This window comes from Primulina tabacum, unplaced genomic scaffold, assembly GCF_025594145.1.
Source record: "Primulina tabacum isolate GXHZ01 unplaced genomic scaffold, ASM2559414v2 Contig638, whole genome shotgun sequence".
NCBI classification, from domain to species: Eukaryota; Viridiplantae; Streptophyta; class Magnoliopsida; order Lamiales; family Gesneriaceae; genus Primulina; species Primulina tabacum.
Genome location: NW_027459822.1, coordinates 34,915 through 51,365, shown reverse-complemented (window position 1 = coordinate 51,365; position 16,451 = coordinate 34,915). Strand labels below are relative to the sequence as shown.

The following is a 16,451-nucleotide window of genomic DNA, read 5'->3' as shown; positions in this document are numbered from 1 at the left end:
AATAGGACCCTTAAAGAGAACGCTGGAACAGTGCTGGTTGATTCTGAAATTTCTCAAATATTTTGGGCAGAAGCAATGGACACAACATGCTATACTCAGAACAGATCAATGATTAACAAGAAACATGGCAAGACACCCTATGAGATCTGGCATGGCAAGCAACCCGTGTTTTTCTACCTCAAAACTTTTGGTTGCAAATATTTTATTCATAATAATGGTAAAAATCATATGACTATTTTTTATGCTAAATTGGATGAGGAAATATTTCTTGGTTATTCATCTAATGGATGTAAAGAGTGCAATCTTGAATGGACTATTGCAAGAAGAGGTCTACGTTGAACAACCACCAAGTTTTATTAGTCATTTGTTTCTTGATCATGTATATCGATTAAACAAGGCTTTATATAGGTTAAAACAAGCTCCAAGAGCTTGGCATGAAACATTGACTGAATTTCTAGTTAATCATAACTTCGTTACAGGAACTATTGATAAAAACTCTATTTATTTTTATCAAATGTGATCATACACTATTAGTACAAATATATGTTGATAATATCATTTTTTGATCAACTAAGCCAAATTTGTGCAAGAGGTTTGCTAAACTGATGCAGGAAAAGTTCGCAATGAGCACAATGGGTGAAATGAACTTCTTTCTAGAACTTCAAGTCAAGCAATTAGATATTGGAATATTTGTCAATCAGACAAAGTACACCAAAATACTCAAGAAATTTGGAATGAAGCCACGTTTAGCTCCAACAACACCCATGAGTTCATCGGTTAAGATTGATAAAGATGAAGAGGGAATATCAGTAGATGTAAAAATGTATCGAGGTTTGATAGGCTCATTATTATACTTAATTTCCAGTAGACCAGATGTTTTATTTGCAGTTTGCATGTGTGCACGTTTTCAGTGTAATGCAAAACAATCTCATTACTCTACTGCCAAAAGAATTCTTAAATGTCTTAGAGGGACACAAAATGTATGATTATGGTATGCAATGGACTCATCGTTTAATCTAGTTGGATATTCTGATACACTCTATGCTGGATGTAAGCTTGACAGGAAAAGCACAAGTGGATCTTGTCAGTTTCTCGGAGATAGACAGATATCCTGGTTCCGCAAGAAGCAAACATCTATTGCCACCTCAACTTCAAAAGCTGAATATCTAGCTACGGGAAGTTGTTGTGCTCAAATTTTGTGGATTCAACAAATGAAAGAGTATGGAATTGAGATTAAAGAGTCACCCATTTATGTGAATACAAGTACAATAGCCATCATACAATCCAGTCATGCACTCTCGGACTAAGAATATTGACATTCGTCATCATTTTATTCGAGATCATGTAATGAAGAAGGATATCATATTGGAATACGTCTCGACTGAACATTAAGCAATTGACATATTCACCAAATCACTCTCTGAGAATAAGTTTTCCTTTTCAGAAATATCTTAGGACTTATTGATTTATGATAATGCATGTATTCAAGGGGAATACTGACTCTTAGCACCTGACTTATTCTTAGTACCTTACTGTTTGTTGTCAGTCGGTTAGTCTCTGAATATCGAAATCAGTAGGGTTTGCTTGACTAATCTTTAAAATTCATTTAGCCTAACTGACTTCCTCAAAACATCTTTACAAATTATTTGATTATCTTTATTGTACCATTAAACGACCTAATGATTTTGTCTTGCACTTGATATTTATTCAAATTTAAATTTTCATTAATATCGTGACACATGTTGTGACGGTTACCAGATATACTCTCACCTGATATATTTCAAAATCCCCAAATTCTTCTATTTATCTCTACATTCTCTTGCCCAAAGTTTTTCTTTCTTTCAAATTCTCACTTCACGAACATTCAATATCTTCTCAAATTTTTAACTCATATATGCATGCTTCTACAACTCCTTCATTCATCATGAACACTCTTCTTGTCGATTTTGATTCCATTTATTCCATTGAAGATGCAGATATCACCAAGGTCTTCAAGGCTGTTGAGTCATCTAGACTTGGGACCTTTCTCAACTCCTATCTTAAGATTTATGTCGAAGAGCTCAAAAATTTCTATGGTCGAGGCATCGTCATTGATAATGAGCAAGTTCTGTTGCCAATGGGTAAAGATAATCTGCTTATTGGACAAGATTACTTCTCAGCAGTCTTTCAACTACCTACTGAAGGGTTAAAAAACTTCTACCTGTTTCCTCAAGAAACGACTAACAACATGAAACTTCTATTCTCTTTGACTGGTGAACCCATCAAAACTTCTGGGAACCCATCAAAACGACTAACAACATGAAACTTCTATTCTCTTTGACTGGTGAACCCATCAACTGGTCAGTTATTCTGCTCCAAATTCTGAAAACTGTGATTCAATATGACAAACAGTCAACTGACTTCGCAATCCCATTCAATCGGCTATTCGAAGACTCAGGAGCTCTAGTGAGTAACTTAGTCAAATTGCACAAATACAAAGCTCTTTCAGCTCCCAACATTCTCTCTCTCAGACCTAAGGGTCAAGCACTGAATGTTCCTTCTACTGGAGTTACAGTCACCAAGAAGGAGAAAGCTAAAGAGATGCCCATTGGAAAGCAGCTCGCTGAAAAAAGGGCAGCAAAGTTACTAGACCTACTCCCAAGAGGAAACTGATTCTGCAATCCAGTGATTCCGAAGCAACTACTCCTTTCCCTCTACCCAAGAAAGCCAGTACTACCAAGGCCAGACCAACACCTATACCAATTAAGGCCAAACAAATTTATCAGTTGTCAAGAGCTCCCCCTACTGAAACTACTACTGCAGAACAGTCAGCTGAAAAGTTGAAACTCATAGTTGTGGCAGCTCTCCCAGGAAAATCAGCATGCCAACAGCTCTCCCTTCTCGTAGACCAGCTAAAGGATTAGTCATCTGAGATTCAATTGAGTCGGCTCAGTCTGGTTTCTTTCCTCTACTCGCTAGCTGTTGATAAAGGAAAAGCCAAGCTAACTGAATCTTATGTATCAATACCTCCTTCGGCTATTAAGACTCAAATAGACCTACTGATAGATGAGGTCAATGAATTTGCTGAGGACAAGATTCAATTCTCTGATGAATGGGTAGAGTTTCAATCAGTCACCTTTGCATCAAAACTTAAAAAAAATGCTGAAACGATTTATAGCTCTTGAAAAGGTGGTTTTTAATCAGGTAAAGAATGTTATCATCGCAGAAACAATTCAACGAGTCATATATCTTCTTGATCTCCTGAAAATTCAAAAGCTATCATCAGTGTGTGCTGAACAAAGATCCAACTATGATCCTCTCGGCCCAACTGTGTTTGACGATTTAACAGTAATCAATCAACTGGATATGTATCTATTCTCTCTATAGATGAAAGTCAAGTTCTGGGAAAATGATAATAAGCTGTTTGAACTAGTGACATCGAAGATTCGGAAATCAAGCAGTTATTCAGAACAGTCAGCTCCTAAAAAGCCATATGAAATTGATTCTAAAGAACTCCCTCCGTTCAAACCATCAGTTACTCCCTCCTCTCCATCCATAAGGACAATATCTCTATCAAATGTATAAGAAGTTGTGCAATCGATTGCACAACATATTGACGAGACAAAAGCTGCCATTCCTCTCAGCTCACTTCATTCTGCTTCTACCTCAAAGCAATCTGATTCCATTGTTCATGTTGAAGACATCCCTCACCGAAGGATATTCTGCTACTAGAGTCTGTTGAAATTGCATTTATCAGAGAAATCACTCAAGAAATAATTGAGATAACAATGGGTGAGCACAACAAATCAGAATTGCCTGATCTGAAAGTTGCGATGGTTGATCATACAGGACCCTCTACCAGCAAGGCTCTTGAATTAGTTGGTGCTTATTCAAAAGAATTTCCTCCGATCAATCCATCATTTCCTAATCAGGACTTTGCTTATGAAACAACATTAGGTCACATCAACTCCAGCTTGACTGATATTTCCTCTTTTATTACTGCTTTGAAACGCTACAATCTCAACACTGAAGAAGCTCTAGAGTCTTTTAAAGATAAAATGCTTAAAGATGTGTCGAATCTTTCCAAAAGCTTGATTGAAATATTCAGCCAAATGGATCAGATAAAAAAAAACACAAGCAGCAACTGCTACTCATCTTGTTGGCCGAATTCAAGCCAACAACTTTCTAATTTGCACAAAGATAGAGAAAGTTCATACTAATTTCAATTATAAGCTTGACTTAGTTCTCAACTGAATTCTGTTCTCTCTCATCTCATGTCTCCTGCGATTGTCAAAAAGAGGGAAGAGAAAGAGAAAAAATCTGAGAAAGAAAAGAAGTCCACTAGCTCTAGTCAGTTTAGAAGGTTGATTTGTTCTGTTATTGTTCACGTTAGTCAGTTTGCTATTCAGGCATTTTGGCAGTCAGCTTTGAAGTAGTTCATGTGAATTAAATCAATATTTATTTTTGACATTATTTTGTCAACCACCAAAAAGGAAGAAATTATTGAAACATTTAGTTTTGGTTTTGATAAAAAGATAACTAGCCAAGCAGAAAATGAAATCAGTAACTTAACTGATCACTAGCCAAGTAGAAACTTAAATAATTAATCTAATTGATCGCTAGCCCAAACTGAGCAAACTGATTAAGGGACTTCTGATTTAATTCAATCCGACATGCTATCACTTTTTACAAGATCGATACAAAGACCTTTTCGATCAGTGATTAAGGATCAGAACCTAGAGTCACACAACTCTTTCTTTATAGCGATCAGTGTTAAGGATCGGAGTCATAGTCTCTAAGTCTTCAGTTCTAGTTTCACTAAAAGCTTCAGTTAGACGGTGTTAAGTCCTAAGTGGAGTGGGTAAATTTCAAATCACTTGTAGTTATCAAAATCTTTTAGTACAAACCTTCCTTGAAGAAGAAAATGTGATGTAGAAGTATTGAATTCTCCGAACATCCATAAACATTCATGTGTTCATTTATCATCAAGTCTATCTTTTCTTAACCACCCATCTGAGTAGTCTTTTGTTCAAATCAGTTTTCAGCAAGTCTTATTCCACATAGTTCACACTGATAGACTTGCTGAAGACTCTATTGACAAGAAAAAAGTTTCAGCATTATTAACACAATCGAAACTACTCAAAGAAATTTATGCATCCCCTTTAAATTTCCTATCTCGATCCTGAAAATTATTTTGGAATAACTGAAATTGTGAAATTGAACGTACCTTTTCAAATTCTTACGTGTATCAAAAAGATAATGTACCTTCAACAATGTCATTCAATATATCATGAATTTCATTTCATATTGAATTTTTGTTCTTACATTTACAAAATGTATAAGACTAACATTTAATAAAATACTTTATCATTCAATAGTATTTTAAAATAAAGACTATTTTTAATAAAAATAATTTTGAAATTATTCAAAATTTATATTCACTTTCAAAATTTAACCAAAATTTAAGAAATAAATATATATCAATCCAACATGTTCTTAATTAAAAAATCCCAAATCAAAAAATTATCACAAAATTACATAATACATTAATATAATATCCCATGCAATATATTAATTGAATAAATTTATAAATTATTTATGTCACAAAATAATATATATGATTCAAAGTAAATACATGATAGAATTTTTCAAAATTTAGTTGAATCCATTAATTTACTATAAAAAATCAAGACATATTAAGGAGTAATATGAAAACCGAGAAAAAAACCAAAATAAATTAGTTTAATAATTAAATAAATAAAATGACTCAAAAGCGTCATAAATCAACCAATTGTCATCATCGTGCATAGGCTACGTTCATGTTTCTTTCCCAATATAAAAGATGGTATCAATTCATTGGTTTTATCATTTATTTCTTTTTTGGTTGATGATGTTTTGGTCTCACTATCATGCATTCATGATTTTTATTCAATAGCCTATATAGTTCACTATTGAACATCAAGTCACTATTAACAAAAAATAGTAACAATAATGGGTCATGCTTCTTCTGGAGTATTAATAACAAATATATTTTTTGAATCGATATCAAGTCAATATCATTTGATAGATCTTATCTTTAATCAGATTTTTAAAAAATATTGTTAATTTTATATTTTATATCGATATTCTCTAAGAAATTGTGATAAATTTCTCAATTCATAAGATTCTAAAAAATTATTCAACTAAAAGGACATTAAATTAATATTCCTCAAGAATATTGCCAAATCTCGGATATTATCTTAATATTCTTCATGAATGTTAACAAATCTTTCATCTTTGATCAATAGGGGTGTCAATCGGGTCGGGTGGGTCGGGTTTCGGGTCAACCCACGTATTTTTTTCAACCCGAACCCAAAGCAACCCGAAAACCCCCAATCCGAACATGAACCCGTCTAACCCGACTCAACCTGTCTAACCCGAATTTTATTTATTATTTATTTTTAAAAAAAATTAATGAAAAAAATTTGAAAAAATAAAAAATAATAATATGTCATATAGCTAACATTTCTAATAATATCCTCACAAGTTTCTCATTAAGAATGTGTAATGTTGTGATTGTGTGCTTGTCTATGTATATTATTAATTTTTCAACACAATAATTAGATAAATATTCAAAACAAATAATGATAATAATAATATTTAATTCAAACACATAATAACAAAAGCTATTCAAAAAGTCTTCAAACACAACAAAATAATTTTCAACTTCCAAGTGACAATAATCAAGCTCCACTTCTGTCTTCTGACTTCTTCATTGTTCTACATTTGTTTGTAGAAGTCAAACCTTTTACATTTAAAAATTAAAATAGGAAAGGGTGAAAGTTTTCAAAAATTATGAATTTATAAAATTTAATTTACTTGTCAATACTAGGTATCATAGCATTTTTAGAATCATCAATCATCTGTTGCAGTATTGTTTGATCCAGCATCCTCATTTATGAATAAATTCATAATATTTTCAGTCAAATCATCCAACCTCACCTCAATAGTTTCTACAAAAATAAAATATTAGTAAAACAGATAACTTTAAAATGAAAATAACAAGAAGAATCACTAACCTTTCTGTCCAACTAACCAATCTCTACAACAAACCAACGCCTCAACAACATCAGGCTTCATTGCACTACGATATTGGTCAAGTATCCTATCACCCGTGCTAAAAGCTGATTCAGAAGCAATTGTAGAAATTGGAACACTCAAAATATCTCTGGCCATTTGTGCAAGTTCAGGATACCTAAATTGGTAAGCTTTCCAAAATACAAGAACATCACATTTTGAAGATCTATCAATTTTCGGTTCATCCAAATAAAGATCTAATTGACTCTTTTGAGCTCTATCATTTAATTTTGTTCTTTGAAATGTGTCAAATTCCTATATCATAAATTAAATGTATTGGTAACGAAAAGCAAAAAATAGTGAGAAAAAGAAAAAATTATCATAAATACATTCAAAACATCATGCATCCACTGTCTGAATTTAGAGGAAGAGAAGCATTATCATCAATGCCACTGTGAGAACTCGTAGATGTGTTGCTACTACTTGATTTAGAAGCAAGGCCCATATATTCCTCAAACAAAGAAACTAATTTAGACTTCACCAGACTTAATTCGTTACTACCATGTCCGTATAACTTGTTGTAAAAAACTCAACAAACTGCATCTTGAACCTCGGATCAACTATCACAGCAATGGACAACAAAATGTTATAATCTTTCCAGTACTTGTCAAATTTCTGAAACATCCGATTGGCCATTGATCTCATGAAATCATCAGAGCTTTGCAAGGCTTTTTTTAATGTCAATTGAACTGTAAAGACACGAGGAAAATAAAGGTTGGCAGTAGGATATTTCACCCCATAAAACAAAGTTTTTGTCTCATAGAAAACCTCAAGAAATTTGCATATTTATTCAGCTTGAACCCACTCGTCAACCAATGGACAGTGTGTGTTATTAGTATCAGTCAATTTCAAATGATTAAAAGCACGTCGATAATATATGGCACTAGAAAGCATCAAATACGTAGAATTCCATCTAGTAGAAACATCTTGCCTGAGTGATTTCTTAGGATCCAGTGAAGTTTGGATAACAGATTCTACAAACTTTTTCTTTCTCACTTGACTGCCTTTTACATACTTTACACATTCACGAATCTTATCAATGGAATGATCAATTATTTTCAAACCTTCTTGGACAATTAAATTGAGAATGTGTGCACAATAACGAACATGCAAAAACTCGCCACCATTCACCAATGAACAATTTAAACTAAGATGATCCCTTAAAAGGCCAACAAACACATCATTTGCAGCGGCATTGTCCAACGTAATTGTGAAAACCTTTCTCTGAATTCCCCAAGCATTTAATAAGCTATTGATTTTATCACACAATGCAATACCAGAGTGAGGTGGAGGCATGTAAGAGAAGTTGATAATCCTTTTTTTGCAAAACCCAATTAGAATCAATGAAATGCACTGTCAAACATACATAGCCATCAGTGGCAATAGAAGTCCACAAATCGGAAGTGAAACAAATTTTTCCAGGGCATGAACGCATTTCTTGAGCTAGTCTATTGTATTCATTTTTATGCATCTTGAGAATATCAGTCCTTGCGGTGTTTCTAGTGAAATGATTGACTTGAGGTTCCAAATATGTAAAAATTGATCTAATTGCCTCATATTCCACAAATTGAAACGGTAAGTCATGTCTCACAATTACTAATATTAGCAACTCTCTAAATCTTTCTTGGCTGAACTTTTGTGACCTTATGGCAAGACTTTTATCGCCTTGTTCTAACAAAGTCTGAGCAATATCACGAGTTCTCTGTCTAGGACAGTGTTTAGAATATGGCGTTGGAGATTACCTGTCCCCATGCTACTGTATGCTTTGTACGTAGTCCCACATGCTTTACATTTGCAACGCTTTTCTTTTCCTTCTACTTCTGGAAGCATCTCAAAATATTGCCACAATTGTGATTTTAAGTGTCTTTTTCGTTTAACACTTCCGGAGGCCCGACCTTGCAAGTTAGTACCTGTTTCTTCATCAACATCTAAATCCAACACATGTACACCCTCCACACTATCCTCCTCGTGAACAAGAGCAATAGGTTCTGAACTCATTCTATCAATTAAAAAGCATAACAATAGGATTAGCTACAAGAAAAAAATGACAATTCCAACAAGTCACAACCTGTACGTATAAGATTTTACATTTGAACATTTTGAAACTTTAATATATCTCATCACCATGTCAAAGCTATTCTTGCTAAAAATGTAGGCTCAATATATATTTAACTCATATGACATCCTGTTTTGGACCAATATATTCAAGTCATATCACTCTTCTCCTTTTTTTTCTCCAAAAAAACCCACTTTCACAATAATGCATATTATATTACAGCTGTTACAAATGAGTCAATCTTTTGATTTTATTTGTTTATTTTTTTAAAAAAAATCTCCAAAATATATAATGGGAAGTTCTATTAAATGAAATTAAAATACTGGAGGATTATGCTAAAATTTCCGAAGAATAAGCTATCGTAAATAAGGCAATCTTAATATGTCTAAACTCACAAGAGATGTTGAATTTCAGCATATAAAAAGTTTTGAATAAAAATTTAAAAAATGAGGAAATAAGTTAGAGAAAGTGGTTTGACTTATGTGAAAAATCTGCAGCACGTTTGCTCTGTTAAACCATATTAACTCAGAATAACTTGAAAATTGAAATCAATGCCATCAACACGTTTTCCATGGAACAGAGACTATATTTTGTGGCCTGTATGCATTGTCATGCTCAACGAAGATTACTTTAACAAAACTCAGTTCGTTCACCTGGACGAGAAGCGAATTAGCGGTGAAGGGTTTCACTTGGACTCTTGAGTGAGAAGGGGAGAAAGCGCCTGGACAAGATGAGAAATGAGAAGTCAACAAGGGTTAATCCTTGGATATATTAGAGAATTATTGGGTTAGGCTTTATTTTAGTTTAGAAAGTGAGAAATCATGGGCCTGGACAATAGTTGTGTAAATTGTAAAAAAAAAATTTAAAAAAACATGATGGGTCAGGTGAGTTCAGGTCACTGGGTGACCTGATATTTTTTTTCAGGTTAACCCGGGTCAACCCGAACCCCCTCGGAAAATTTTTTTTACGGGTTTGCATTTGGGTCCGACCCGTTTCGACCCGAACCCGAAAAATCATAAACCCAAACCCGATATTTTTCGTGTCGTCCCGTGTCGGGTTAGCGTGTCGGGTTCATTTTTGACACCCCTAATATTTCTTTATAAATATTAATACATTTTGACATAAATCTATATCTTTCAATAACACTTATAGATCATAGATCTCATATCAGATTTCAATCACGAATATATTCAGTTTCTCAATATATTGAATTATATATCATATTTTTATCATGAATCTCTTAAGATTATCAATATATTATATCTTAATCACGAATCTCTTTATATTATTAATATATTTGATCTTATATCATATCTTAGTCATGAATTTATCTCAATATCATATCGTGATACTTTACAGTAACAATATCATGATATTTCATAGGCATCAATGTATCAATATTTATCATTGTGCTACTTTTAGAGCACATAATAATATCTCATAACAATATGTTGGACTATTTCAATAGCATCAATACAACAAGAAGTATTTTTGTTCACAGTTTTTTACAACATCATGCTGATAACGTATTATAAATTATAAGAGAAAAAGAGAGATAAATAGAGAAAATTCATAAAAGAAGAAATAGATTTCATGAGTCAATGGTCAGGTGAAAATTTAATTGAACTCAATCACCTTATTTATATGATAAATACATAATACAAATCTTTACAAATATTTTATTTTCATATTTATCTTGATCACGGCTCTTTCAAATCCAATAAAATAACAATGATCATCTAAAATAAAAATATATTTATAACATAAATAATATTTTAATATTAGTATTTTGTGTTTTTTTTTTTTTGGGATTTCCAATTAATTATTACATTGATCCGAATCTTGCTCGAACATATCTTGTTCACACATGCTATTTTTGAGTTGCCTTTTCTACCCTCAAGGCTAGTCGGAAAGTTCTCTAGGCAAAACTAATAGATCTATAATTAAAATTTTCAATTGCTACTATTCTAACAAGATATTAATCGACCATGTCCTGAATTTTATTTTAGCTCGATTCAAATAATGAATCAACATTTTGGCGGTGTTAAAATAATAGATCAATAATTAAAATTTTCAAGTATTACCATTCTATGAAGATATTAATTGATCATGTTATGATTTTGATTAAGCTCGATTCACAAAGTAAATAAAAAGTTATGTGGTGTTGTTATGATGGGTGAATTTCATTTATGGCAAAAAATTGTGTGAGACGGTCTCACAGGTCGTATTTTTTGAGACAGTTATCTTATTTGGGTCATCCATGAAAAATTATTACTTTTAATGCTAAGAATATTACTTTTTATTGTGAATATAGGTAGGGTTGACCCGTCTCACAGATAAAAATTCATGAGATCGTCTCACAAGAGAACTACTCTTCATTTATAAGTAAAAATTTAAAATAAATTTCTGCAATAATTCTGAAATTCATCGTAATTATTTGTATAGATGTTTAATTTGATAGAGAGCGAATCTGCATAATATATTGTTTATATATTACCAAAATTGCTTATATAACATTAAAAATTGCTGATATGTAACATCAAAAGTTGTTGTCAGGTTTCATGTCATGTCAATCTTCTGACAAAATAAATCAAAAGCAAAAAAATAACTCAATTTTTAGGATTAAAAAACCCAACTTGCTGTTGGAGTACCGATTTCTCTCACTTAAGATGTAACGAAAGTTTTAAAATTTTGTGTTGACGTTCAAAATAGCCAAATTTGTAAGATAATTTCGAAAATAAATCATACATGATACTCACGGGAAATTTAGGGTCCGATCCACGCAAGCGTCACTAATCCAGACACGGGCTTCAAAATTACCCTGGGCCTGAAATCACAAATAAGACCGTTAGGAGGGGGCCAGGAGGGTATCCTGGCGTAGCCCCTCCGACGCTCAAGTCAGAGACTGAGGATATATGGGGGAGCAGCTAAGGGCGCTGCTGAAAATAATATAGTGAATGCCATATCGTACGCTCAAACCTGGTATTTATAGGAGAATACATGGGCTTGTCATGGGCCCTTCACCTGTGGGCTACCTGTGGGCCTTAGATATGGGCCGGGGGTTTGGGCCAGATCTTGATGGGCTCATCCATGGGGTATCACCAGTCTCCCCCTCCCGAGTCGAACTGAATCGTAGGTTCAAAGTTCGATTAATGGTGTTGTCCTTGGTTCATCTGCGATGAGGATGTATCGTACCAGAAAAAATTAATTTCGTTTGCCGTTAACGAACGATGTTCACCGCTGCAAAAATTACGGGGATCGACCTGCCCGGTCAGGTCGTGGGGGTGTGGGGGCAACGCCCCCATAATTTTTTCAGAAATAAGCACTCGCAAGGGTGAGGCCTTGCGTTTTTCCTGCCGTTCTCCAGTCTCCCAAGATTAGGAAACAAATCAAATCGCAATCTTAATCTGGAGGGAAATATATCAAATCAAAACACAATCTCCTCCTAAATGGTAAGGTATGGGCTGAGCTCCCCTATAAATAGAGGCCACCTTCTCATTTCATTCTTACTTCTCTCACAAAAATTTCCGCTGAAATTCATTCACCAGCTCCTCCCTGCCCACGCTTTACCTGCGCGTTAACCCTAGCGCCGCCCCACCACCACTCCACCGTCACTTTAGTCCGCCGCCCCGGCCACCACTGTGCGCCGTCCACTCTCGCTCGAGCCATCGCACGCCTCGTCTTAGCCAGCGCGCGCCTCGCCCGAGCCCTGTAGCGCGCCTCGCCCGAGCCCAAGCCTCCCCTCGTCGAGCCTGCCGAGCGCCCCTGCACGAGCGCACGCCCTCACCCCTACACGCTCCACGCTCGCCGCTCGCCCCTGCCAGCTCCAAGCTCGCCCTAGCCCGAGCATCCAGCTCGCCCTCGCCCGAACGCACAAGTGCACGCTCGCCCACATCGTAAGCTCGCCGCCGAGACGCTCTCCCAGGGCGCACACTCGCTCGCCGAGCCGCTCGCCTCTGCGCGCATACTCGCCCAGCAACACGCTCGCCCGGTGCGCTCCTCGCCCCGCACGAGTGCACGCTCGCCCCCTGCCGCTGCGTGCTAGCCCAGCGCGCACACTCGCCCGTCGAGCCGCTCGCCTCCGCGCGCCTACTCGTCCAGCAGCACGCTCGCCCGGTGCGCTCGCCGCCCCGCACGAGTGCACGCTCGCCCGAGAGCCTCGCCCCTTCCGCGCACATACCCTGCTACGAGCTCGCCCGGCCGCACGCTCGCCCCTGCCACGAGCTCGTCCCGCCGTGCCACACTCGCTCGAGCGCCGAGCGTCCCACGCTCGCCCAGTATCCGAGCACCAGCTCGCCCCTCGCCCTTGCACGCCAGCCCTCACGCGCCGTAACGCACCTTACTCGGCCATTCTTGGGATTTTATTGCTTTGAGTATTTTCCCCTGCCTCATCCGGGTCAGTTCTCTCCTCTTCCTGTTTGATTATCCTAAGCACTTATGTCTTCTTCCGATTCCGATTCCGAGTCTAGTTCTTTGGGTGGTACTGAGGGGTTTAGCGAGTCTAGCGAGTCCAGCCGGTCTAGCAGGTCCAGCGAGTCTAGCCAGAGTAAGATTTCCCTAGCCGATCCTGATTTTACCGTTGATCCTCCTGAGGAGGAAGTCACCACTCATAGTCGTCCGGGTAAGGAAGTTCGTCACGTGACCCAACAAATGAACATATCTAACGCAGACAACTTGTGGTATGGTCATTTGTCATCCCACATCCCTTCCGGTAGCGAGCCAAAACTTAGAACTTTATGGCACATTCCTTCCTCCCACCAGATTATCATTCCTAGCCCAGAGGACCGGCCCTATCTAGCCCCTAAGGGCTATTATACCTTCTTTCAGCATCACTTTGATGCAGGTCTCCGTTTCCCTTTGTGCGATTTCTTCCAAGAATTAAGCAAGTACTACCAGGTGCATTTAGGTTTACTCACGCCCAATGCTTTCCGTTTGATAAGCTGTTTCGCTGTGTTATTCAGAGCTTTAGGCCTCCCTTTGAATTGCACCACTTTTTCCTACTTCTTAGTTTTGTCCAGGTCAAAAGATGGACCTTTCTACGTAACCTCCCGGTCTGGCCACAAACTGTTCGATGGGGCCCCCAGTCATGTGAAGGACTGGAAAAAATACTTCTTCTTTGTACAGCCACCCAAAGAATTGACTTGCTTTACCGATTGGTACCCTGTCTTCACTAAACCCAAACTTTCCAAGAGTTATAAGAAAGATGAGGAGTACCTACAGATAATGAGTGTACTAGGAGATCGATGCTTTAACATTCCCAAACTTCTATCTGAGGATCTCCTATGTCATGCCGGGTTAAGTCCCGTTAAAATTAAGCTGAAGGAGAATGCTGGTAGATATTCTCATCTGTCCATACTTCTTGTTTTTCTTTTATTTATTATGTTACTTGATAACATTCTCATTTGGTTCCTTGTCTCTGCTTGCAGGTACTAGAGTCATGAACGCCCTATTTCTCCGTGAACTTTCCAAGACAAAGGCCGGGGGTTCTTCATCAGTTTCCCAGAAATCCATTACCCCGGTAGTCACGATGGGCCCAAAGGAAGATTGTTCTGCTGCTGAGAAAAAGAAAACAGGTTCCTGTTCTACCACCGCGAAGAAGCCTGCTAGCTCCCCTAGCTCCCCTACTGCTGCGAAGAAGAAGAAGGCAGGCTCCTCCTCCTCCGCCTCAGAGCGAGCCTCCTCGCCACCTCCTCGCGCCAAGTCCCCTCCTCCGTCTGGTAAGCAAAATGCATCCACTGATCTTAGCCCGTCAGCCCCTCAGCATGGCAAACGCAAGATTTCTGAGATTTCTGTCGTATCGGTCTCTTCTCCAGAGGGGTCCGAGCCCGATGAGGAGCCTCCCCTCGCATCGGCGGTACATCCTCTATACACTTCGGATTCGGCCATCGTGGGGCGGGGTCCTACTCCTCTAGCTCAGAAGATAATGTATCAGCTTCCTTCCGACGCCGATGCAGCGTTCATGGGTTCACTGGGGTGGTCAGACCTCCTCCGCCGGACATGCAGCAGTGTCACCGAGGTATACTTCTCCTTATAACCTTTAGATTGATGTTTAATATACATTTGATCTTCTTATCGTCTTTTCACCCTTATCTACTTATGCAGGGCATGATGTACGTTGGGGAGTTGGCCGAGCGTGCTCACGCCGCTCGATCTGGCTCTTGTCAAGAATTACGCGAGGTTCAGGCTCTCCGCGAACAGCTCCAGGCTACTATTGATGAGATGAAAGTGTCGCATGCCATGGAGCTTTCGGAGTCCCAAGCTCAATTGTCGGAGTCCCAGATCCAGTGCGGCGAGCTCTCAAAACAGAAGCAGGAGTCTCAGCGGCTGATAGAGGATCAAGCTAAAGAGATCAAGAAGCTGAAGAAAGAATTAAAGAACTCACAGGCTGAGCTTAAAGACGCCAAGGCACGACATGTTGCAGAAGCCTCCTCTTTCAAAGAGGAATTTCTCAAATCCGAAGAATTTGTCGAGATCTGTGGCCCGAAAGCTTTTCACTACCTGGGGGTGGGTTTCGAGGGTGCAGTCGGCCTTTTCCACGCTCAGGGCTATCCTCCGCCAGGCGCCCCTACTGACTTTATCGACTTCGAGGGCTTCATATCGAGTCTCCCCCCTGATTCCTAGATTGAGCCCCTTTATTTATGTTATTTTCTGCATTGTTTTATTTTCCATAGGATTATGCGACTTTTGGGACGTTTACATTTGGTTCTTTCCTTTGCGCACTTTTGACCTGTACGAACTCGTTTTATTTATGCAACCTTGAGTATTTTGCATTTGAATTTACTGCTTCTCACGAGTTTGTCTCTGATACTATTAACCTGTTAGGGCAAATAAAATCATCACCCTCTAACTCCTCTGCTAGGTGACACCTTAGCAGGAAAATAAAAATCAACCATCTCCACCCTCTAACTCCTCTGCTAGGTGACACCTTAGCAGGAAAATAGAAATTCACCATCTCCACCCTCTAACTCCTCTGCTAGGTGACACCTTAGCAGGAAAATAGAAATCAACACCATCACCCTCTAACTCCTCTGCCAGGTGACACCTTAGCAGGAAAATAAAAATCAACCATCTCCACCCTCTAACTCCTCTGCTAGGTGACACCTTAGCAGGAAAATAGAAATTCACCATCTCCACCCTCTAACTCCTCTGCTAGGTGACACCTTAGCAGGAAAATAGAAATCAACACCATCACCCTCTAACTCCTCTGCAGGTGACACCTTAGCAGGAAAATAGAAATCACCATCACCCTCTAACTCCTCTGCAGGTGACACCTTAGCAGGAAAATAAAATCACACCACCC

The 16,451-nt window shown here is 37.9% G+C and overlaps 2 protein-coding genes across 4 annotated transcripts; one reads left to right on the top strand and one right to left on the bottom strand.

The window, feature by feature from the left end:
* Positions 1 to 6,599: 6,599 nt before the first annotated feature.
* On the bottom strand, positions 6,600 to 9,916 carry LOC142534643 (uncharacterized). Of its 3 annotated transcripts, none has more exons than XM_075641500.1 (4): positions 9,805 to 9,916; positions 8,838 to 9,094; positions 6,838 to 6,971; positions 6,600 to 6,763 (listed from the first exon to the last, which is right to left on the bottom strand). In XM_075641500.1, the coding sequence occupies exons 2-3, from the start codon at positions 9,091 to 9,093 to the stop codon at positions 6,874 to 6,876; spliced, it is 354 nt and encodes a 117-aa protein (XP_075497615.1). In that variant the 5' UTR covers position 9,094; positions 9,805 to 9,916; the 3' UTR covers positions 6,600 to 6,763; positions 6,838 to 6,873. The 3 variants fall into 3 exon arrangements, 2 of the variants coding, with proteins under 2 accessions (XP_075497615.1, XP_075497616.1); XM_075641501.1 differs by having other exon boundaries at positions 6,607 to 6,738; XR_012817106.1 differs by lacking the exons at positions 8,838 to 9,094; positions 9,805 to 9,916 and adding an exon at positions 7,038 to 7,753.
* A 2,967-nt stretch (positions 9,917 to 12,883) lies between these two features.
* Positions 12,884 to 16,208, top strand: LOC142534645 (uncharacterized). The gene is made up of 3 exons (XM_075641502.1): positions 12,884 to 14,483; positions 14,578 to 15,167; positions 15,254 to 16,208. The coding sequence occupies exons 1-3, from the start codon at positions 13,589 to 13,591 to the stop codon at positions 15,770 to 15,772; spliced, it is 2,004 nt and encodes a 667-aa protein (XP_075497617.1). The 5' UTR covers positions 12,884 to 13,588; the 3' UTR covers positions 15,773 to 16,208.
* The last annotated feature ends 243 nt before the right edge of the window (positions 16,209 to 16,451 follow it).